The sequence below is a fragment of the Heterodontus francisci genome, chromosome 46, assembly GCF_036365525.1.
Source record: "Heterodontus francisci isolate sHetFra1 chromosome 46, sHetFra1.hap1, whole genome shotgun sequence".
Taxonomy (NCBI): domain Eukaryota; kingdom Metazoa; phylum Chordata; class Chondrichthyes; order Heterodontiformes; family Heterodontidae; genus Heterodontus; species Heterodontus francisci.
The window spans coordinates 13,342,792-13,367,872 of record NC_090416.1 but is presented as its reverse complement, the minus strand read 5'-3'; the positions used below and the strand labels follow the sequence as shown (position 1 = coordinate 13,367,872).

Below are 25,081 nucleotides of genomic sequence, written 5' to 3'. Positions count from 1 at the left end.
TGGAGGGAGAGGGAGGGAGAGGGAGGGAGGGAGAGGGAGGGAGGGAGAGGGAGGGAGGGAGAGGGAGGGAGGGAGAGGGAGGGAGGGAGAGGGAGGGAGAGGGAGGGAGAGGGAGGGAGAGGGAGGGAGAGGGAGGGAGAGGGAGAGAGGGAGGGAGAGGGAGAGAGGGAGGGAGGGAGGGAGGGAGAGGGAGCGAGGGAGAGGGAGGGAGAGGGAGGGAGGGAGAGGGAGGAGGGAGAGGGAGGGAGAGGGAGGGAGGGAGAGGGAGGGAGAGGGAGGGAGAGGGAGGGAGAGGGAGGGAGAGGGAGGGAGAGGAGGGAGAGGGAGGGAGAGGGAGGGAGGGAGAGGGAGGGAGAGGGAGGGAGGGAGAGGGAGGGAGGGAGAGGGAGGGAGGGAGAGGGAGGGAGGGAGAGGGAGCGAGGGAGAGGGAGCGAGGGAGAGGGAGCGAGGAGAGGGAGCGAGGGAGAGGGAGCGAGGGAGAGGGAGCGAGGGAGAGGGAGCGAGGGAGAGGGAGCGAGGGAGAGGGAGCGAGGGAGAGGGAGCGAGGGAGAGGGAGGGAGGGAGAGGGAGGGAGGGAGAGGGAGCGAGGGAGAGGGAGGGAGGGAGAGGGAGGGAGGGAGAGGGAGGGAGGGAGAGGGAGGGAGGGAGAGGGAGGGAGGGAGAGGGAGGGAGGGAGAGGGAGGGAGGGGGAGGGAGAGGGAGGGAGAGGGAGGGAGAGGGAGGGAGAGGGAGGGAGAGGGAGGGAGAGGGAGGGAGAGGGAGGGAGAGGGAGGAGAGGGAGGGAGAGGGAGGAGAGGGAGGGAGAGGGAGGGAGAGGGAGGGAGAGGGAGGGAGAGGGAGAGGGAGAGGGAGAGGGAGCGAGGGAGAGGGAGAGGGAGGGAGGGAGAGGGAGGGAGAGGGAGGGAGAGGGAGGGAGAGGGAGGGAGAGGGAGGGAGAGGGAGGGAGAGGGAGGGAGAGGGAGGGAGAGGGAGGGAGAGGGAGGGAGAGGGAGGGAGAGGGAGGGAGAGGGAGGGAGAGGGAGGGAGAGGGAGGGAGAGGGAGAGGGAGAGGGAGAGGGAGAGGGAGAGGGAGAGGGAGAGGGAGCGAGGGAGAGGGAGAGGGAGAGGGAGGGAGGGAGAGGGAGGGAGAGGGAGGGAGAGGGAGGGAGAGGGAGGGAGAGGGAGGGAGAGGGAGGGAGAGGGAGGGAGAGGGAGGGAGAGGGAGGGAGAGGGAGGGAGAGGGAGGGAGAGGGAGGGAGAGGGAGGGAGAGGGAGGGAGAGGGAGGGAGAGGGAGAGGGAGAGGGAGAGGGAGAGGGAGAGGGAGCGAGGGAGAGGGAGAGGGAGGGAGGGAGAGGGAGGGAGAGGGAGGGAGGGAGAGGGAGGGAGAGGGAGGGAGAGGGAGGGAGAGGGAGGGAGGGAGAGGGAGGGAGGGAGAGGGAGGGGAGAGGGAGAGAGGGAGGGAGAGGGAGAGAGGGAGGGAGGGAGAGGGAGCGAGGGAGAGGGAGGGAGGGAGAGGGAGGGAGAGGGAGGGAGAGGGAGGGAGAGGGAGGGAGAGGGAGGGAGAGGGAGGGAGAGGGAGGGAGAGGGAGAGAGGGAGGGAGAGGGAGGGAGAGGGAGAGGGAGGGAGGGAGAGGGAGGGAGGGGGAGGGAGGGAGGGAGGGAGAGGGAGGGAGGGAGAGAGAGGGAGGGAGGGAGAGAGAGGGAGGGAGGGGGAGGGAGGGGGAGGGAGGAGGGGGAGGGAGGGAGGGAGAGGGAGGGAGAGGGAGGGAGAGGGAGGGAGGGAGAGGGAGGGAGGGGGAGGGAGGGAGGGGGAGGGAGGGGGAGGGAGGGAGGGGGAGGGAGAGGGAGGGAGGGAGAGGGAGGGAGGGAGAGGGAGCGGGGGAGAGAGGGAGAGCAAAAGGGGGAGAGAGGGAGAGCGAAATGGGGAGAGAGAGAGAGCGAAATGGGGAGAGAGAGAGAGCGAAATGGGGAGAGAGAGAGAGCGAAATGGGGAGAGAGAGAGAGCGAAATGGGGAGAGAGAGAGTGCGAAATGGGGAGAGAGAGAGAGCGAAATGGGGAGAGAGAGAGAGCGAAATGGGGAGAGAGAGAGAGCGAAATGGGGAGAGAGAGAGAGCGAAATGGGGAGAGAGAGAGAGCGAAATGGGGAGAGAGAGAGAGCGAAATGGGGAGAGAGAGAGAGCGAAATGGGAGAGAGAGAGAGCGAAATGGGGAGAGAGAGAGAGAGCGAAATGGGGAGAGAGAGAGAGAGCGAAATGGGGAGAGAGAGAGAGAGCGAAATGGGGAGAGAGAGAGAGAGCGAAATGGGGAGAGAGAGAGCGAAATGGGAGAGAGAGAGAGCGAAATGGGGAGAGAGAGAGAGAGCGAAATGGGGAGAGAGAGAGAGAGCGAAATGGGGAGAGAGAGAGAGAGCGAAATGGGGAGAGAGAGAGAGAGCGAAATGGGGAGAGAGAGAGAGAGAGCGAAATGGGGAGAGAGAGAGAGAGCGAAATGGGGAGAGAGAGAGAGAGCGAAATGGGGAGAGAGAGAGAGAGCGAAATGGGGAGAGAGAGAGAGCGAAATGGGGAGAGAGAGAGAGAGCGAAATGGGGAGAGAGAGAGAGAGCGAAATGGGGAGAGAGAGAGAGAGCGAAATGGGGAGAGAGAGAGAGCGAAATGGGGAGAGAGAGAGAGCGAAATGGGGAGAGAGAGAGAGCGAAATGGGGAGAGAGAGAGAGCGAAATGGGGAGAGAGAGAGAGCGAAATGGGGAGAGAGAGAGAGCGAAATGGGGAGAGAGAGAGAGCGAAATGGGGAGAGAGAGAGAGCGAAATGGGGAGAGAGAGAGAGCGAAATGGGGAGAGAGAGAGAGCGAAATGGGGAGAGAGAGAGAGCGAAATGGGGAGAGAGAGAGAGCGAAATGGGGAGAGAGAGAGAGCGAAATGGGGAGAGAGAGAGAGCGAAATGGGGAGAGAGAGAGAGCGAAATGGGGAGAGAGAGAGAGCGAAATGGGGAGAGAGAGAGAGCGAAATGGGGAGAGAGAGAGAGCGAAATGGGGAGAGAGAGAGAGCGAAATGGGGAGAGAGAGAGAGCGAAATGGGGAGAGAGAGAGAGCGAAATGGGGAGAGAGAGAGAGCGAAATGGGGAGAGAGAGAGAGCGAAATGGGGAGAGAGAGAGAGCGAAATGGGGAGAGAGAGAGAGCGAAATGGGGAGAGAGAGAGAGCGAAATGGGGAGAGAGAGAGAGCGAAATGGGGAGAGAGAGAGAGCGAAATGGGGAGAGAGAGAGAGCGAAATGGGGAGAGAGAGAGAGCGAAATGGGGAGAGAGAGAGAGCGAAATGGGGAGAGAGAGAGAGCGAAATGGGGAGAGAGAGAAATAAAAGAGAGAGAGAGGCGGAGAGGTTTAGGGAGGAAATTCCAGAGCTTCGGGCCCAGGCAGCTGAAGGCACGGCCACCAATGGTGGAGCGATGGGAATCGGGGGATGGGCGAGAGGCTGGAATTGGAGGAGCGCAGAGATCTTGGAGGGTTGTTGGGGCTGGAGGAGGTGAGAGAGATCGGGAGGGAGCGAGGGACAGGGAGACAATGTAAATCAGTGCGCGCAGGGTGTTGGATGGTGGGGTGGTGACAGGTGAACGAGACCCGATGCGAGTTAGGACACAGGCAACAGAAAAACATTACTGTATTTAGGCCACACATGGACCTGTAGAGATGTTGACACTCAAAACACAGCTCTCCACCCTATCAGTGTTGGGTATCTGCACTGATCAGTGTGGCCAGCACCGTACAGCCACTGGCCTGTGCTGAATAAGCTGGTTGCAGCCAACGCACCTTAAACAGAGCAGACTGCACGACTGAAAAGGGACCAATTTAATCCTTTCGCAGAAAGATTATCACTTCAGGCAAAGCAGAGAGTCAGCTGGAGTCACAACCCGCAGGCAATTCTGATGAGGGATAAATATTGGGCAGGACCCAAGGTGCGGGGCGGGGGATCTTCCCTGCTCTTCTACCAGTAGTACCCATGTCGGGGAGGTGGTCAGATACAGTCCATCAACTTGACCGCAGAGGGAGACGCTCCTGGAACCCTGTCGCCCGTGGGAGCGGTAAACAGCTGGGAGCAAACAACACGGGCTGGAGGCACTACCTCAGTTCTGTGGCGAGACTTGGAGAAGCTGGGATTGTTCTCCTTAGAACAGAGCGGCTTCAATGGGAGACTTAAATCGAGGCGTTCAAAAAATGACAGGAAAGAGCCGGAACAGGCACGAAGGGCCGAATGGCCTCCTTCTGTGCCACATGATTCAGAGCCATCCAGAAGAAGGAGGTCCCACATTCGATCACGCCGGGTCGAGTCGACGGAGCGCAGCAATTCCGTTACTACGGTCGGCCTCAAACCCCCGCGCAGGGGGCAGAAACAAAACAACAGCCAGCTCTCCTGATCATCACCCAGCGCTTCCTGCTGGTAGTGCTCGCACGTGCGTGCGAGGGCAAGCTTGGCTACGCTGCCGAACGCAGTCGAATAGCAGCCCTGTCCCCCCCCCCCAACATTCCACACCCACATCCAGCGATACTGTTGAGCCTCTCCCATAGAGAATGGGCACTTGGGTCATCGAATATCTGCTGCCCACATCACTGTACCCTCGAGAGACAGTCAGTGCCTCAGGCGAGGGCGGGGGAGAAGCAAGACGCAGAGATAAAGAGAGAGACTGCAACGATGGAAAATAAGTATATAAATGTGCTAACAGGGAATTCCGTAAAATTATTTTTTAAAACAGACGCAATCCCTTAAATATGATTTTGGATATGGGTTAGTGTCTCGTGGGGTAGGGGTATCTTGGGCTGGCTGCCTGACTGCTTTGTACCCTCCGATATATCTCCAGTATGTCAGTGTCGGATCATCACTCATGATCAACTATGGAGTTATTAAGAGGTAACAAGTTGGCAGTCACACACTTAACAGCACAAAATTACACTGAGGTTCCAACTGTGGGCCAATCTAACACTTGTTAGATTGCATTTCTGTTTGGTAAATAAACATAAGGGACAGACACCATCAACCGGCCTGTGATCTTTACGCGGGCTGTGCATCCGTTTGTAAAAAATAAACCATGAAATGCAGGACGTTACCCCATCTCTAAACTTCTCAACCCTCCGCAATCTCTGTGCTCCTCCAATTCCGGCCTCTTGCATATCGCTCCCCCCCTCCCCCCACCCCCGATTCCCAACGCTCCACCATTGGCGGCCGGGCCTTCAGCTGCCTGGGGGCCCCAAGCTCCGGAATTCCCTCCCTAAACCTCCCCACCTCTCTCTCCTCCTTTAAAACGCTCCTTAAAACCAACCTCTCTGACCGAGCTTTTGGTCGCCCGTCCCCAATATCTCCTCACGTGGCTCGGTGTCGGATTTTTGTCTTGACGTTACCGGCGCCACATAAGTGCAGGTTGTCGACTGGCTTATCTGCTAAGTTGGCGTGTAACGCGGGACGTCAGCACCGCAGAAACCTCAGCAACATTGGCTGGAGAAGGGGGCGCCCATCGCGGCCAGCTCGATCCATCAGGCTAACCGCCAGCGGAAGAAAGCAAATTCAACCAAAATCCAGGCTGACACGCCCAGTGCCAGCGCTGAGGGAGTGCTGCACTGTTGGAGGTGCGCCTTTCAGGATGAGACATTAAACCGGGGGCCCTCATCTGCCCCTCTCAGGTGGACCTGAAAGAGCCCTACTGGAAGAAGAGCAGAGGCATCCTGGGATAATACACACCTCTCGGCTGAAATGTTGGTCAGAATTCACCGTCTCTGCCCAGACCCGACTGGCAGTCACTTGAGTAAGGTCCCAATGTAGCAAGAGTTTCGGAGGAGAGAAAGCTGGTGGTGGACGTTACAGGAAAGATAAAAGTGTGTGGATGGAGGCGAGATGGACAGTACTGGGACACCCATCCCATGTATTGGCACCTGGCTGCTTGGTCTAGTTCTTGACACGGGCGACTGAAATCAGGGCAGCTGGTTTTGGACTGTCATAGGGTCATAACGACACAGACGAGGCCTTTCAGCCCATCAAGTCCATGCCGGCTCTCCTTAGAGCAATCCAATCACTCCCATTTCCCGGAGCCCTGCAAGTTTATTTCCCTCAAGTGCCCATCCGATTTCCTGTTGAAATCATTCATCGTCTCCACTTCCACTGCACTCGTGGGCAGCGAGTTCCAGGTTACCACTCGCTGCATATAAAAGTTGTTCCTCACATCCCCGCCCCCACCCCCCCCCAACCATCTCTTACCTAAAACCTTCAATCTGTGTCCCCTGGTCATTGTATCAGTTAATGGGAACAGTTTTTCTTTGTCTGCCTTATCTAAACCTGTCATAATCTTGTACACCTCGATCAAAAATGTTGAAATTTTATCCTGTATTTCAATATCTAATTTTTTACCATGTTCAGCTTGCGACAGCAACAGACCCTCTCCCTCCCCCCCCCGCCCCCCGCAGAGTGACTTAAAACTGGGCTCCTTTGAGCAGGTTCTGCGAGCATGCTCCAGTGAATCAAGAGGGTGCTCATATATTTCAACGCGTTTTAAAGAGCAGCATGGCAATGTTAAAAGGGAGGGAGGGAGGGAGGAGAGGGTGCGAGACAGTTACAAAGAGGTGGTGACGGAAAGAGTGAGGAAGAGGAGAGACGAAGAGGGGAAAGAGGCAATGAGAAAGGGAGATGGAGTGCAAGGGGAAGAAAGCAGGAATGTGGGGGGAGGGGGGGCAAAGAAAAAGGAAAGAGGACGTGAAAGAGAAAGAGAATTAAGGATCGAGAAAGAGGATGAGAAACTCAGAAAAAGGCAGCAAACAAAGAGGAGAATGTCTCTCTCCAGGAGGATTTGGAGTGTCCTCCTCACACTCCCCCCTCCCCCCCCCCCCCCCCTCCCTTTACTAGCTCCTGCTGGGCTGGCGCTCCACTGAGATTCACTTCCTGCTGACCCCCAAACCCTCTCTCGCTCTCTGCTTTAACAAGCGTGGAGAGACACTGAATGGGAGAGTCTGTTCGAAGATAATGAAGTCATTCATCATCCCACTTCCCAATACAGAGCCATCCGCCAAACGTGGGCCCCAAGCTCGCTCACTGTCTGCAGGGGCGGCTCGTTGCACAGTTAACCCTCTCCGCCCTCGAACCAGAGCACGAGAGCCCGAAGGTACTGGGAGAGACGCACTGCTCCGGCCCCCGGGGCAGAACTTGCGCTCAATAGTCCGGTCTGGCCATAAACGCACACCATATCGTGGTGTTGGGACCATTGATGTATCAAAGGCGGATGCCCATGCCAATACCAGCGGCGCTGCGGCGCTTGGGCACTTTCTCCCCCCCCGTCGGCCTGGCACAGTTCAGAGCCGTGCCTCTCCATTAGAGAAAGAGACGCCAGACAGTTCCATCTGGACAACTGGTTGCAATCAAATTTGTCAAAAAAAAAGACCATGGGTGCACTTCCCAGCACCATACACAAAGCACTTTGGGCTGCTTGAGTGAGGTGATGAAAGGTTCTACATATTTAGCACAATGCAAGTCCTTCTTTCAAATTTTAATGGGACGGCACAGTGGCGCAGTGGTTAGCACTGCAGCCTCACAGCTCCAGCGACCCGGGTTCAATTCCGGGTACTGCCTGTGTGGAGTTTGCAAGTTCTCCCTGTGTCTGCGTGGATTTCCTCCGGGTGCTCCGGTTTCCTCCCACATGCCAAAGACTTGCAGGTTGATAGGTAAATTGGCCATTATAAATTGCCCCTAGTATAGGTAGGTGATAGGGAAATATAGGGACAGGTGGGGATGTGGTAGGAATATGGGATTAGTATAGAATTAGTATAAATGGGAGGTTGATGGTCGGCACAGACTCGGTGGGCCGAAGGGCCTGTTTCAGTGCTGTATCTCTAAACTAAACTAAATGCAGGGTTTAAGGGCAGCAGGTGCATGGGAACACCAACACCTCCAAGTTACACACCATCCGGACTTGGAAATATCGCGGCCATCCCCTTCACTGTCGCTGGGTCAAAAATCCGGGAACGCCCTCCCTAACAGTACTGTGGGCATACCCGCACCACACAGACTGCAGTGGTTCAAGGCAGCTGCGGACAGGTGGCCAAAAGCATGTCGGCAGGGGGACAGTTCCAGAGGGAAAGGTGGCTGTGCAGGTGACCGATGGTGAACAGGCAGAGGAGGCAATGAGCCCAGTGTCAGAGGAGAGGCGGGTGTGAGGGGAGAGTCCAGTGTACGCTTTGGGATGTCCCAAGGCAGTGAATGGTGCTGTATGAATGAGAATCAATCTTCCTGCAAAGCTTTGCATTTCACTCCGTTACAGACAGCGACATTTCATTATTCCCCTCCCTCCCCATGGTAATCTCAAGCAGTGCTGAGGGAGTGCTGCACTGTCGGAGGTGTCGTCTTTGAAACCGAGGCCACTATTGGAAGAGGAGCAGGTGGGGGGAGTTCTCCCCGGTGTCCTGGGGCCAATATTTCTCCCTCAACCAACATCACTAAAAAAAAACAGATGATCTGGGTCATTGTCACATTGCTGTTGGCGGGATCTTGCTGTGCGCAAATTGGTTGCTGAGTTTCTTACATGACAACAGTGACAACACTTGAAAAGTGCCTCATTGGCTGTAACATGGTTGTGAAAGGCGCTATAGGAACACAAGTTTTTTTTTTCCCTCTAGGCTTGCACACATGCGGCCCCCGCCATGGGCGAAGTGAGTCAATCCGAAGCTGCACAGCAAGATCCCAGCTGCAACCCCCCTTGCCACAGTCTGCGCCAACACAGCTGGTCTTCGAATGATTAGTGTCGGGACTGCTTCGGTAAAGTGTGGGGAAGAGGGGTGGGAGGGAGTGGGAGAAGAATTAACCGCCTGGGATTCCAGCCCCCGATCAGTAACCAGCGCAACCGGAAGACGGCACCTCCGACAGTGCAGCACTCCCCGAGAGGGTCAGCCCGGATCTTGCGATCACGTCTCTGAAGTCAGATCCGAACCCACAGCCTTTCTGCCTGGGAGAGCTCAGAAGTTGGCAACTTGACTCCGTAGCGTTGGGGGAAGGTGGGGGGCAGGGGGGTGTGGGGGGGGGGGAGAATACAGATCCCCAGAGACCAGCGCTTTGGGTAGCCTGTACGGGACCAGGTGGAGCGGTCATCCTGCCCGGTGAGCAGTGCGGGGTGTCGGGCGCAACCCACAGCGCTGGGAGGCACACATGGCGATCCCACGGAGGGACGGTCTTGGCTCCAACTGTGTCAGAGCTGTTAGCCTCACTGAGCGGCAGTTTCCAAAGAGGCCCTGGTACGTTGAAAGCGGTGGGGGGGGGGGGGCGGGTAATGAGACAAGAGAGGGAGAGACACACAAACACAGAGGCACATACCACGCAAGCACATGCAGCAAGCAGTAATGTCTTTCTCCATGAGATCACTAATTCTGGCTGGATCAGAACCAGATGGAATGATGGTTGTGGGGAGGGGGGGTGGGGGGTGGGGGAGGGGGGAGGGGCAGAGCTGCCACTGAAATTCAGCCCAAACAGGAAATGATGATCTAAGTGTCTGCATAACCACTGCCAGACATCCCGACCTCACTTTTACGAGACTCCAATCAAAGCTGCCTGCCTCAACATTTTTAGCCCGTCATACCTGAGTTTGGGCTGCTGTTTTAAATTAAATTAGCCCCCTTTGATCTAAAGAAACAGCCCTTTTTTTTTAAAAAAAACAAAATATTAGTACTCAAAAAAAAAAGCCACAACCTGCTGAGCTGGGCTCCCTGGTTTTATGTTTGACAACACACAGCACTGGATCGCCAAGTATTCCGTGACTTTACGTGCTTGGCTCTTTGAAATGTTTTGGCGCACAGCCAAGGTTGATTCCGAGGAGGGCGGGTAGGTGGGCAGGAGGGGTGGGGAAAGAGGGGAAATTATAACATGTGGCGAGTAGCTCTGTGCCAGCGTCGCAATGCAACCTCGCATCACCACCGCCCACCCCCCACCCCCACCTCCAGTATTTCAATGGGCTGCTCCTCACGGCACAGCCAGTGTCGAGGCACCTCGTTCGGACGCGGCACCGCCAATGGGCGCAAACTGCCGCTGGGCACGGGTATGCTGGATGCCTCTTACTGGGTGGGCAGCAGATAGGCTGCCCTCCGCCTCACATCAACGGGCTTCGTCTAACGGTACAGTTACAACACTGTCAGAAATTTATTTAAAGTAATAGGGAGTCGGTTAACCGGATGGTTCAATGGACAAGTCCATCATGTGGACTGCGACTGACAGATAAAGATGGTCCTACATTTGGAGGGTCAGCCGCAGATAGCACAGAATCCCAATGGACCCAAACCCCTTCCCGTTCACTCCCACTGTATACAATCCCAATGGACCCAAACCCCTCCCCATTCACTCCCACTGTATACAATCCCAATAGACCCAAACCCCTTCCCGTTCACTCCCACTGTATACAATCCCAATGGACCCAAACCCCTTCCCGTTCACTCCCACTGTATACAATCCCAATGGACCCAAACCCCTCCCCATTCACTCCCACTGTATACAATCCCAATAGACCCAAATCCTTCCCCATTCACTCCCACTGTATACAATCCCAATGGACCCAAACCCCTTCCCATTCACTCCCACTGTATACAATCCCAATGGACCCAAACCCCTTCCCGTTCACTCCCACTGTATACAATCCCAATAGACCCAAACCCCTTCCTATTCACTCCCATTGTACACTATACCAATGGATCAAACCCCTTCTTATTCACTCCCATTGTATACAATCCCAATGGACCCAAACCCCTTCCCATTCACTCCCATTGTATACAATCCCAATGGACCCAAACCCCTTCCCCATTCACTCCCACTGTATACAATCCCAATGGACCCAAACCCCTTCTCCATTCACTCCCATTGTACACTATACCAATGGATCAAACCCCTTCCCTTTCATCCCATTATACACAATACCAATGGATCAAATCCCTTCCTATTCACTCCCACTGTACACAATCCCAATGGATCAAACCCCTTCCCATTCACTCCCATTGTATACAATCCCAATGGACCCAAACCCCTTCCCCATTCACTCCCACTGTATACAATCCCAATGGACCCAAACCCCTTCCCATTCACTCCCATTGTATACAATCCCAATGGACCCAAACCCCTTCCCATTCACTCCCATTGTATACAATCCCAATGGACCCAAACCCCTTCTCCATTCACTCCCATTGTATACAATCCCAATGAACCCAAACCCCTTCCTATTCACTCCCATTGTACACTATACCAATGGATCAAAACCCTTCCCATTCACTCCCATTATACACAATACCAATGGATCAAACCCCTTCCCATTCACTCCCATTATACACAACACCAATGGATCAAACCCCTTCCCATTCACTCCCATTGTACACTATACCAATGGATCAAACCCCTTCCCATTCACTCCCATTATACACAATACCAATGGATCAAACCCCTTCCCATTCACTCCCATTGTACACTATACCAATGGATCAAACCCCTTCCTATTCACTCCCATTATACACAATACCAATGGATCAAACCCCTTCCCATTCACTCCCATTATACACAACACCAATGGATCAAACCCCTTCCCATTCACTCCCATTGTACACTATACCAATGGATCAAACCCCTTCCCATTCACTCCCATTATACACAACACCAATGGATCAAACCCCTTCCCATTCACTCCCATTATACACAATACCAATGGATCAAACCCCTTCCCATTCACTCCCATTATACACAATACCAATGGATCAAATCCCTTCCTATTCACTCCCATTATACACAATACCAATGGATCAAATCCCTTCCTATTCACTCCCATTATACACAACACCAATGGATCAAACCCCTTCTTATTCACTCCCATTATACACAACACCAATGGATCAAACCCCTTCTTATTCACTCCCAGTGTACACAACACCAATGGATCAAACCCCTTCCCATTCACTCCCATTATACACTATACCAATGGATCAAATCCCTTCCTATTCATTCCCACTGGACACAATACCAATGGATCAAATCCCTTCCCATTCACTCCCATTATACACTATACCAATGGATCAAATCCCTTCCTATTCATTCCCACTGGACACAATACCAATGGATCAAACCCCTTCCCATTCACTCCCATTATACACAACACCAATGGATCAAACCCCTTCCCATTCACTCCCATTATACACAATACCAATGGATCAAACCCCTTCCCATTCACTCCCATTATACACAATACCAATGGATCAAATCCCTTCCTATTCACTCCCATTATACACAATACCAATGGATCAAATCCCTTCCTATTCACTCCCATTATACACAACACCAATGGATCAAACCCCTTCTTATTCACTCCCAGTGTACACAATACCAATGGATCAAATCCCTTCCTATTCACTCCCATTATACACAACACCAATGGATCAAACCCCTTCTTATTCACTCCCATTATACACAACACCAATGGATCAAATCCCTTCCCATTCACTCCCATTATACACTATACCAATGGATCAAATCCCTTCCTATTCATTCCCACTGGACACAATACCAATGGATCAAATCCCTTCCCATTCACTCCCATTATACACAACACCAATGGATCAAACCCCTTCTTATTCACTCCCAGTGTACACAACACCAATGGATCAAACCCCTTCCCATTCACTCCCATTATACACTATACCAATGGATCAAATCCCTTCCTATTCATTCCCATTATACACAACACCAATGGATCAAACCCCTTCTTATTCACTCCCAGTGTACACAACACCAATGGATCAAACCCCTTCCCATTCACTCCCATTATACACTATACCAATGGATCAAATCCCTTCCTATTCATTCCCACTGGACACAATACCAATGGATCAAATCCCTTCCCATTCACTCCCATTATACACAACACCAATGGATCAAACCCCTTCTTATTCACTCCCAGTGTACACAACACCAATGGATCAAACCCCTTCCCATTCACTCCCATTATACACTATACCAATGGATCAAATCCCTTCCTATTCATTCCCATTATACACAACACCAATGGATCAAACCCCTTCTTATTCACTCCCAGTGTACACAACACCAATGGATCAAACCCCTTCCCATTCACTCCCATTATACACTATACCAATGGATCAAATCCCTTCCTATTCATTCCCACTGGACACAATACCAATGGATCAAATCCCTTCCCATTCACTCCCATTATACACAACACCAATGGATCAAACCCCTTCTTATTCACTCCCAGTGTACACAATACCAATGGATCAAATCCCTTCCTATTCACTCCCATTATACACAACACCAATGGATCAAACCCCTTCTTATTCACTCCCATTATACACAACACCAATGGATCAAACCCCTTCTTATTCACTCCCAGTGTACACAACACCAATGGATCAAACCCCTTCCCATTCACTCCCATTATACACTATACCAATGGATCAAATCCCTTCCCATTCACTCCCATTATACACAATACCAATGGATCAAACCCCTTCTTATTCACTCCCATTATACACAATACCAATGGATCAAATCCCTTCCTATTCATTCCCACTGGACACAATACCAATGGATCAAATCCCTTCCCATTCACTCCCATTATACACAATACCAATGGATCAAATCCCTTCTTATTCACTCCCAGTGTACACAATCCCAATGGATCAAACCCCTTCTTATTCACTCCCATTATACACAATACCAATGGATCAAACCCCTTCTTATTCACTCCCATTATACACAATACCAATGGATCAAATCCCTTCCTATTCATTCCCACTGGACACAATACCAATGGATCAAATCCCTTCCCATTCACTCCCATTATACACAATACCAATGGATCAAATCCCTTCTTATTCACTCCCAGTGTACACAATCCCAATGGATCAAACCCCTTCTTATTCACTCCCATTATACACAATACCAATGGATCAAATCCCTTCCTATTCATTCCCACTGGACACAATACCAATGGATCAAATCCCTTCCCATTCACTCCCATTATACACAATACCAATGGATCAAATCCCTTCTTATTCACTCCCAGTGTACACAATCCCAATGGATCAAACCCCTTCTTATTCACTCCCATTATACACAATACCAATGGATCAAATCCCTTCCTATTCATTCCCACTGGACACAATACCAATGGATCAAATCCCTTCCCATTCACTCCCATTATACACAATACCAATGGATCAAATCCCTTCTTATTCACTCCCAGTGTACACAATCCCAATGGATCAAACCCCTTCCCATTCACTCCCATTATACACAATACCAATGGATCAAATCCCTTCCCATTCACTCCCATTATACACAATACCAATGGATCAAACCCCTTCTTATTCACTCCCATTATACACAATACCAATGGATCAAATCCCTTCCCATTCACTCCCATTATACACAATACCAATGGATCAAATCCCTTCTTATTCACTCCCAGTGTACACAATACCAATGGATCAAATCCCTTCCTATTCACTCCCACTGTACACAATCCCAATGGATCAAACCCCTTCTTATTCACTCCCAGTGTACACAATACCAATGGATCAAATCCCTTCTTATTCACTCCCAGTGTACACAATACCGATGGATCAAATCCCTTCCTATTCACTCCCACTGTACACAATACCAATGGATCAAACCCCTTCTTATTCACTCCCAGTGTACACAATACCAATGGATCAAACCCCTTCTTATTCACTCCCATTATACACAATACCAATGGATCAAACCCATTCCAATTCACTCCCATTATACACAATACCAATGGATCAAACCCCTTCCCATTCACTCCCATTATACACAATACCAATGGATCAAATCCCTTCCTATTCATTCCCACTGGACACAATACCAATGGATCAAACCCCTGCCCATTCACTCCCATTATACACAATACCAATGGATCAAACCCCTTCTTATTCACTCCCATTATACACAATACCAATGGATCAAATCCCTTCCCATTCACTCCCATTATACACAATACCAATGGATCAAATCCCTTCTTATTCACTCCCACTGTACACAATCCCAATGGATCAAACCCCTGCCCATTCACTCCCATTATACACAATACCAATGGATCAAACCCCTTCTTATTCACTCCCAGTGTACACAATACCAATGGATCAAACCCCTTCTTATTCACTCCCAGTGTACACAATACCAATGGATCAAACCCCTTCCCATTCACTCCCATTATACACAATACCAATGGGTCAAACCCCTTCTTATTCACTCCCACTGTACACAATCCCAATGGATCAAACCCCTTCCCATTCACTCCCATTATACACAATACCAATGGATCAAACCCCTTCTTATTCACTCCCAGTGTACACAATACCAATGGATCAAACCCCTTCTTATTCACTCCCAGTGTACACAATACCAATGGATCAAACCCCTTCTTATTCACTCCCAGTGTACACAATACCAATGGATCAAACCCCTTCTTATTCACTCCCACTGTACACAATCCCAATGGATCAAACCCCTTCTTATTCACTCCCACTGTACACAATCCCAATGGATCAAACCCCTTCCCATTCACTCCCATTATACACAATACCAATGGATCAAACCCCTTCTTATTCACTCCCAGTGTACACAATACCAATGGATCAAACCCCTTCTTATTCACTCCCAGTGTACACAATCCCAATGGATCAAACCCCTTCTTATTCACTCCCAGTGTACACAATCCCAATGGATCAAACCCCTTCCCATTCACTCCCACTGTACACAATCCCAATGGATCAAACCCCTTCCCATTCACTCCCACTGTACACAATCCCAATGGATCAAACCCCTTCCCATTCACTCCCATTGTACACAATCCCAATGGATCAAACCCCTTCTTATTCACTCCCAGTGTACACAATCCCAATGGATCAAACCCCTTCTTATTCACTCCCAGTGTACACAATCCCAATGGATCAAACCCCTTCTTATTCACTCCCAGTGTACACAATCCCAATGGATCAAACCCCTTCTTATTCACTCCCACTGTACACAATCCCAATGGATCAAACCCCTTCCCATTCACTCCCATTGTACACAATCCCAATGGATCAAACCCCTTCCCCATTCACTCCCATTGTACACAATCGCAATGGATCAAACCTCTTCCCATTCACTCCCATTGTACACAATCCCAATGGATCAAACCCCTTCTTATTCACTCCCATTATACACAATACCAATGGATCAAACCTCTTCCCATTCACTCCCATTATACACAATCCCAATGGATCAAACCCCTTCCCGTTCACTCCCATTGTACACAATCCCAATGGATCAAACCCCTTCCTATTCACTCCCAGTGTACACAATCCCAATGGATCAAACCCCTTCTTATTCACTCCCAGTGTACACAATCCCAATGGATCAAACCCCTTCTTATTCACTCCCATTATACACAATACCAATGGATCAAACCCCTTCTTATTCACTCCCAGTGTACACAATACCAATGGATCAAACCCCTTCTTATTCACTCCCACTGTACACAATCCCAATGGATCAAACCCCTTCCCCTTCACTCCCACTGTACACAATCCCAATGGATCAAACCCTTTCCCATTCACTCCCATTGTACACAATCGCAATGGATCAAACCCCTTCCTATTCACTCCCAGTGTACACAATACCAATGGATCAAACCCCTTCTTATTCACTCCCACTGTACACAATCCCAATGGATCAAACCCCTTCCTATTCACTCCCAGTGTACACAATACCAATGGATCAAACCCCTTCCGATTCACTCCCACTGTACACAATACCAATGGATCAAACCCCTTCCGATTCACTCCCATTGGAAGAATTTTATTTTATCCAAGCACATTTGTTCCAATACAAGTTCCAGGTCCAACCACAAAACCTGGTCTCAATTATTTATTCATGTGACATGCAGCACAGAAAATGTATTCTAATCCACTGCCAAGCCCCACCAAGGCAGCGAAACCTTACAGAAATCTTATGACTGGCTCAGAGTAGATGACTTCCCCTTTTCCCAAAGGCTGCCAACCCACACTGGGGTACAGCTACCCAGCAGCCAATTCCAATCCAGAACCTCAGCCTATTGCAGATTAAAATGGCAACAGGATTTGTCCGAAGTGCATGGAGTTAAGATAATTTCAGTGCTACTGTCAGAGTCTGGTGCAGCCAACAGCATCACCAAAACAAATCGCCAGGTCGGCAATACGCTGCTTAACGCATTTCTTTTTTTTGGAAAAACTCGGCTCTTTCCCAGCTCCGTCCTTGGCCATTTTTTTGGCCAAGCTTTCTTCAACGTTGCCCCAAAACGTTTAGCAACGGGTCACACCCAGGTGGGGCTTGCACTTTGGATTTGCAGTTAAAGGAAACAATAGGCTCAGTCGTCGGTTGTCTGACCTCTTAAATTCGCACAGCATGTGAACTTTTAACCTTTCTGCGCACCGGGCGGGGAAAATGGCAAGGGAGACAAAGAAGAGCCGTGCACACGCTTTGTTTTTGACCGCTGTGGTTTGTTTACTTCCTTGGTCATGAACGGTGGGAGATGTTTGTTAAATAACTGCGTGAAGTATGTTTACCTGCGTGCGTGGCACAGGCATGTTGGGTCTCGGGCGTGCTGGCTTTCACAGTCGAATGGCCACTTGACTGTCATTGTCCAGTTTCACCCCTGAAGACTGAGGGGCGGGGTGCGGCAACAGCTATCCCTCGCATCAAACCCTCAGCCTTTTCCAAACAGGAGGTGGCAACACCGGAGTTTGTTATTAAGTTTATTAATCTGTGCCAACCCCGTGTGTCCCACTGCCAACATTTTACATTCAGGACTCCTGACAGCTTGGGAGAGATTGTCAATTGGCTTGCCACCACGCCTGGGAAGATGCAGGTCAGTCCTCGTTATTTAAACCACCCGGATTTCGCGTTCACCAATTTCAATGCGCGTTTCACGTAACAGTCGGTTAATCCCGAAGATCGGTCTTGCACCTCCGACAGAAATTGTAAATTTAGCCCCCCGCCCCCCCAATCTATTCTGTCATGCACTAAGTGGCAGTCGTTGCTAGCCCGAGTGCCCGTTATGTTCAAATCGTGAGGTCTAAGATCGATCGGGCTAGCTCAGGATGGTCACGTCAAGTGTTTGGGTGGAACTGGAGTCCAACTGTGCAGCGGGTCAGTGCGACTGCAGCCCAGGCGGATTGAAAGTCTCTGCTCTACGCTGGCTATTAAGGTTGTGAGGTCAAGCGAGCACATGGCACGGAACCAGAGAATCCTACAGCACAGGAGGAGGCCATTCAGCCTATCGCGGCTGTGCCCACTCTTCGAAAGAGCTATCCAGTTCGCCCCACCCCACCCCTGTTCTTTCCTCACAGCCCTCTGGTGTCATTTCAGACTTTCGGCAATCTTTCCTCACTCTGGTAGGGGAGGTGGGGTGGTTAACAACAACTTGCATTTATGTAGCGCCTTTGATGTAAGAACAGAGAGAGTTGCTACAGCGAGCGGTTGAGGCAGAGACCGCTGCGCCTTTTAAAGGCGGACTGGAAAAATAAGTGAAGGTACAGGGCTACAGAAAGAGAGTGGGGCAGCGGAATACGTTCTGGATGGCTCTCAAGAAAGCAGCCACCACGCTCTACTCCTGGTGTCCTCCTGCTAGGGTGAATGGGATCTATATCCATTCCTTCATAAATAAAACGCCCACAGTTCCCCAACCGGATGCACTGCTCACCTCAGCCCAGAGGGAAGCGCTGCGCGTCAGTAGGTCAGCCCCTTGCCAAGCAAAAGGTCCACTGAAATGCACCCTGTAGTCGAATAACCCATGCACATAACAGCCACTTGGGCGATCCACCAGAGGAGGTGGGAACATAGCCCAGAAGATATTCAGGAGAAGAGGGGGGTGTCAGCAGAGGGGTGGTGGTGAGGGTGAAAACAAAACTAGGAGAATTAACATCTCGGTTCGAATAGAGAAAACGCAAGTTGGCTTCACCGGGTGATGTTTTTAATTTCAAGATGTTTGCCAGCCTTCAAAGGCTACAGGAGGAGGTTCCCCCACCTCTCCAACACGCGCACCTGTTTTCCATCATTGAACATCTGCAGAAAGATCACACAAAACCTTCAAGCCTGGGGGGGGGGGGGGGGGGGGAATCATCCAGATCACTCGGCAAGGGGCAAAAGCAGGTTGCACTTATATTCTGCGTCGTTTACCCCTGGGTCTCTCACTTCCCTCTCCCCCGCCAAGATGATGAGCCTCTGCTGTTTTATCAGGTGCCTCACCCCTCGGTGTGAGCCCAGGACAAGCAGAGCCAATGGGCTTTCCGACAGCGGAGGCATCACAGTCCAGTCTGACGAGACGAGGAGTGCACCCTGGCGGAACAACATTCCCGTCGGAGACATTTTCCACAACTGACATCTGAAAAAAGGGAGCCACTTATCAGAAGAACAGGAGGAGGCCATTCAGCCCCTCAAGCCTGTTCCGCCATTCAACTAGATCACGGTTGATCTGTATCTAAACACCATCTACCCCCATTGTCAATCCCTTCACCCAACAACTGACCAGTGGTGGAATCCCTCAAATTCTTCCTTTTCTAGCCCAAGGTCCCGAGGCCAATCATGGTCACAGATGAAATCAAGGAAATCAGCCCCACACCCTTCCCACCTCCACCAGTCCCCGGCAGGCATCTGACCTGAGACATCCCTCATCTATAATGACCCAGTCCCACATCTGATGTGTTTACCAACTAAAGCCATTAGAAACCCTGCAAATTTTTCCCCTTCCAGTATTTATCCATTTGAAAGTTACTATTGAATCTGCTTCCACCGCCCTTTCAGGCAGCGCGTTCCAGATCACAACAACTCACTGCGTTAAAAAAAAATTCTCCTCCTCTCCCCCCTCTGGTTCATTTACCAATTATCTTCAATCTGTGTCCCTCTGGTTACTGACCCTCCTGCCACTGGAAACAGTTTCTCCTTATTTACTCCATAACTTCTCATGATTTTGAACGCCCCGATTAAATCTCCTCTTAACCTTCTCCGGTCTAAAAGGAGAACTACAATCGGCACATGGATACCAGTCACACTCTTGACCTGGTGATGCGATTGACTCCACTTGAGTCAGGCGTCAATACCGGCTTCGATTAGCTGTCCCAGTGGCTCACTAGGTATGGTACTGAAAGTAGACCCGGGGCAATCCCACAGAATTAACTGGGGCTGTGTAGAGGTAGGCGCGTTCGGGTGGGCGTCAGGTCGGAGGGACGAGCAACAGTTGTGTCAGCTGTGGGTCGCTCTTTCACCTCGGAGTTAGAAGGTCATGAGTTCAAGCGCCACTCCAGAGACTTGGGCACAAAACCTAGGCTGGCACCGCCAGCACTGTTGGAGTTGTCACTGAAATGAAGATGAAAGATCCCACAGCCACTATTTGAAGAGTGGGGGTTGGGGGGGGGGGGGGGGGGAAACCTCTTCCTGGGACAAAAATTTATCCCTCAACCAACATCACCTGAAAACTGATGATCTGGGTCATCATCACGTTGCTGTTTGTGGGAGCTTGCTGTGCGCAGATTGGCTGTTGCGGTTCCAACAGTACAACCCATGCAATTGGGTTGGGGCTCTGGTGCCCAGTGCTCTTGGTGAGGGTTTGGGGGGCAAAGGAAGCAATTAGCTGCAGCAAATCAGCACGCCGTGTCAAACAAACCACCGCCAAATTTACGCCAAAAAAAAAAATGCAGAATTATCCGCTCTCAAAAAATTACCCTGGCGACTGGCACATCCCAGAAGAGGAGGGATTCATTCAGACCCAGTTCACGTCCCATCTCGGGGAACTTCAAAGACCCAGCAATCAATCTGGAGTGCAGAGACTCACAGACAAACAAACCAGGGCGAGGGTGGGTGGGATTTAACTCCGGATAGCTTCGTAAATCTGGGAGGACCGTAAAATAAATTAAGGGGGGGGGGGGGGAGAGGAGAAAGGGAGGACGTTATTGGACAGCTGGCCAGATGTTGGGTTGGTGTGGCACATCAAAACTTTCCAGCGAGGTGGGGGGGGGGGGGCATGGTCGCAGGTTGTGGGCTATGTTGATGGTGGCTGGTGAGCAACATCTGGGAGCCTACAAACTCCAAGAACTTAGAGCAACTTGCCTCTTCTATATTGCAGTCTGGTTAGAATGGTACCGTTAGCATGGTTAAAGAGTATGATGCTTAGGATGGGGAGCAATGGAGGGGAGCAGGGGTGGTGGAGAGAGAGAGAGAGAGAGAGAGGGGTTAGAGGCATCTGTCAAGCAGATACACTCCTAACCCTCAGTAGATTTCTTAAAACCTTCCAAACTGAAGTAAATTGTGTGCGTTTATCCCAAAAACAAGGAATATCCTCCTTCAATTGGTCCCTTTTTAATCTCCACCCCCTCATCTCCAAAAGGAGTGAGGGGAGATGACAAGGAACCAGAACCAAGAGAAGGTCTTTAAAAGCCAGAATCCAGTTTCTAACTCACAACACACCCCACCCCCTCCCCTCACTTGAAAAACACAACTTTATCTTCCTTTCTCTCTTTGTCTCTCCTTTAGTTCTTTTGTTTCATAATTTAAAAGGGGGGGGGGGATTATAAAGGGGAGCGAAATCTCCAAATCCTCTACCCTAACTTCCCCCCCCCCTCCCATACTGAGAAAGGAGGGGACAAAAACTTTCCTCAAAAACAAAACTTTTGGAAAGAGACCACGAACAAAACGAAACATTTTCCAAAAGCTTCCCTTTCTGTTGTTTGCTTTGACCTCACTCTCCCCTCCTTTTGAAAATGCACCGAAATGGTTAATTTGCGTCTTTCTTTAAAAGAAAACAAATATATATATATATATATATATATATATATAAATATATATAAATAATCGAGTCGCAGAATTTTTCCAACCCTAACCGCAGAGAAAGTAAAAGCCCTTTCAGCAACAGCTCCGAAACGACTGAAACAGGAAACCCGGAATGAAAAAGAAAGATTGTGTGTGTTTTCAAAAACACAAAAGCGGAGTCGTTGCAGGAAAACTTTTTTATAAAAAATAAAACACATATACTAAAAGCAACATAAAGTTTCCTGACTTTTGCAGGACGCAATTTAAGATTGAGTAGAAGGAGCAACTTGTTGAACCCACTGCACACACACACACAAAGACTCGGCAACACAAAAGCCAACAAACGAAATAAGTCTCTTTAATACTTACAGTCTTGCCATTGTAGAAGTACATCAGAGGGTTATTTCCTACCCCGGATACTGGATAGGCACAGTACATAATTGCTGGAAAAGTTCTGCCGAAGGATCAAATGCAGCTGAAGCCTCCAGGTTTTATTATTCCCCTCAGATAAAAGTGGAGACCGAGAGAGAGATTGAAAAACACTTGCCTGGTCTTCAAGCTCATACCAGTACTACAAAGTCCCTCTCACCACATGGCCCTCACCGGGAGCCACATGCAGATGAGGAGCAAGCCATTCCTCTCTTAGTGAAAGGGGAGAGCACATTTACTTGGCACAGGATCAAGTGGAGAGAAAAAGAGAATGGACTGAACCAGTTAGAAGAGAGAGAGAGAGAGAGAGAGAGACAAATTGATTTGTTACTCTTAAGCAAGAGAAAGTTAAAGGGAAAACTCTCAAGACAGCAAGCAAACTGTGAGATTAAGGGACCAGGATTTTTTTTGGAGGTGAGGTGGGGTAGAAGGAACGATAGAACATATGGTAGAGATCCAAATTCAGATAAGATGAAGGTTGTATTAAAGTTACAAGCAATTGCCCCTTAAAGAGTCTGTTTCACTCTCAGCCTCCCAGTCCGCACACACACACACACACACACACAATATCGCCCATTCACTCTGACCCATGCTAGGATTCCGTTCCACAGGTGGCGGCTTCCCCCCTCCCAAGTGACCATCCTTCGTGGGCAAGCCTTGGGAGTGAGAGTGGACTTGATATTCAACCATGGGGGGCATCACAACTTCAGGACGTCCCGAAACGCTCGACGATGAAATGCTTTTGAAGTGCAGTCACCGTCGTAATGTGGCAGTCGCTTGGCGCACAGCAAGCTCCCACAGACATCAATGGGCCGATGAGATTTGAGAGATGTCGGTTGAGGGATAAATCTTGGGCCCCAGGGAGAACTCTTCCCCCACCCGCGCCCCCTCCCCCACCCGCCCGCCCTTCTTCGAAGTAGGGCAGACGAGGTTTAACTTATCTGAAAGGCGGCCCCTCCGACAATGCAGCACTCTCTCAGTACTGGCACTGGGAATGTCAGCCTGGATTTTGTGCTCAAGTTTCTGGTGTAGGGGCCACGAACCTATGACCTATGAGACTCTGAGGCAAGAGAGTGACCCACCGAGCTACGGCTAACAGTTACTTGTGCTGATATAGCGTTCCTTAAGATAACATCCCATGCCATCACAGCCTGCTCATTGCTCCCCTCACCGCTGTCCATAAACACACACAGACACTCCCTCTAGCTGGGGTGACGGGATGGAGTGGGAGCGCCACAGCATAGCAGTGGGCTGTTTGCAGTCACTGATGGGGATCTCTGCTGCACAATTCTCCCCTCCTTGGTTGAAGGTGGAGCTGATGCCCCTGAAGTGGCACGATTGAGACCGACTGAACACAGATTTAAACCCAGAACCACGCAGGCGGGGTGGGGGGGCGAAGTTCAGTACAGGGAGAAGGGGGAGATATGGGAGAGGCAGAGAAACATGGGACAGGGAGATATGAGAGAGCGTTATATAGGGGGAGGCATATATGGGGGAGAGAGATATTGGGAGAGATATATGCTCCTGTTACTATGCCCCTATTACTGAGGGACTCCCTATCTGCAGAGGTTGGACACGGATTGGGGTTGGTGAAGAGGGGATCCTAATAGTGGCCATGCAATATGTTTCAAACCTCACCGCCTCTTCTTTCTCACATATAGAATAGTCAAAGCAAAGGCTATTGGAGGGTAGCCTGTCCAACTGGGACAGGTCCCCAGTGAGGGGTCAGGGGAAGAAACTGGGAGTGATGTCCTGACCCCACCAAACGTTTCAGTCCAACCGCTGGCAAGGCAAACCGTCCCTAAAACATCGTCAACTATTTACTTATGGCTGAAAATTTCTGCATTTTTGCTTTTTTTTTTAACCACTTAATTTAAGATAATTGGTAAAAGAACCAGAGGGGGAAGATGAGGAGAATTTTTTTTTTAACGCAGTGAGTTGTTGTGATCTGGAACGCGCTGCCTGAAAGGGGGGTGGAAGCAGATTCAATAGTAACTTTCAAAAAGGGGAATTGGATAAATACTGGAAGGGGTAAAATTTGCAGGGCTGTGGGGGAAAGTGGGACTAATTGGATAGCTCTTTCAAAGAGCCAGCACAGGCACGATGGGCCGAATGGCCTCCTTCTGTGCTGTAGGTGTCTATGATTCCATCCTTTTGTGTAGAAGTTTCCACCAATGTTCTCCTGTCCTCTCCCGCCAAGGTGTTTCCTCTGTGTAGGGGTATTTTGTTCACAAGTCTCTTATCGCGAATCACTACCCTTCACCTGAGCTGTCCTGCTCCCAGAGGCACTGAGGAGAAGGGAAGTGAGGGTCAGATTCGGCTGTTATGCCCTCAGGGTAGTGTCCGAGGCCCAACCATCTTCAACTGTTTCATCAATGACCTTCCCTCCATCATAAGGTCGGAAGTGGGGATGTTCGCTGATGATTGCACAATGTTCAGCACCATTTGCAACTCCTCAGATACTGAAGCAGTCCGTGTAGAAATGCAGCAAGACCGGGACAATATCCAGGCTTGGGCTGTTAAGTGGCAAGTGACATCCATGCCACACAAGTGCCAGGCAATGACCATCTCCAACAAGAGAGAATCTAACCATCTCCCCTTGACATTCAATGGCATTACCATCGCTGAATCCCCCACTATCAACATCCTGGGGGTTACCATTAACCAGAAACTGAACTGGAGTAGCCATATAAATACCGTGGCTACAAGAGCAAGTCAGAAGCTGGGAATCCTGCGGAGAGTAACTCACCTCCTGACTCCCCAAAGCCTGTCCACCATCGACAAGGCACAAGTCAGGAGTGTGATGGAACACTCTCCACTTGC

The 25,081-nt window shown here is 50.6% G+C and overlaps 1 protein-coding gene across 2 annotated transcripts in view; it reads right to left on the bottom strand.

Annotated features, from left to right (window-relative positions):
• The window catches only part of LOC137356843 (transcription factor 12-like), a 96,944-nt gene extending 74,492 nt beyond the window's left edge, over positions 1 to 22,452 (bottom strand). Inside the window, exon 1 of one of the 2 annotated variants that reach the window (XM_068022676.1) lies at positions 22,199 to 22,452. In XM_068022676.1, coding sequence (XP_067878777.1) covers positions 22,199 to 22,267 — 69 coding nt within the window. In that variant the 5' untranslated portion in view covers positions 22,268 to 22,452. The remainder of the gene's footprint in view (positions 1 to 22,198) is intronic. The other variant, XM_068022677.1, reaches the window with a different exon arrangement.
• Between the last annotated feature and the right edge of the window lie 2,629 nt (positions 22,453 to 25,081).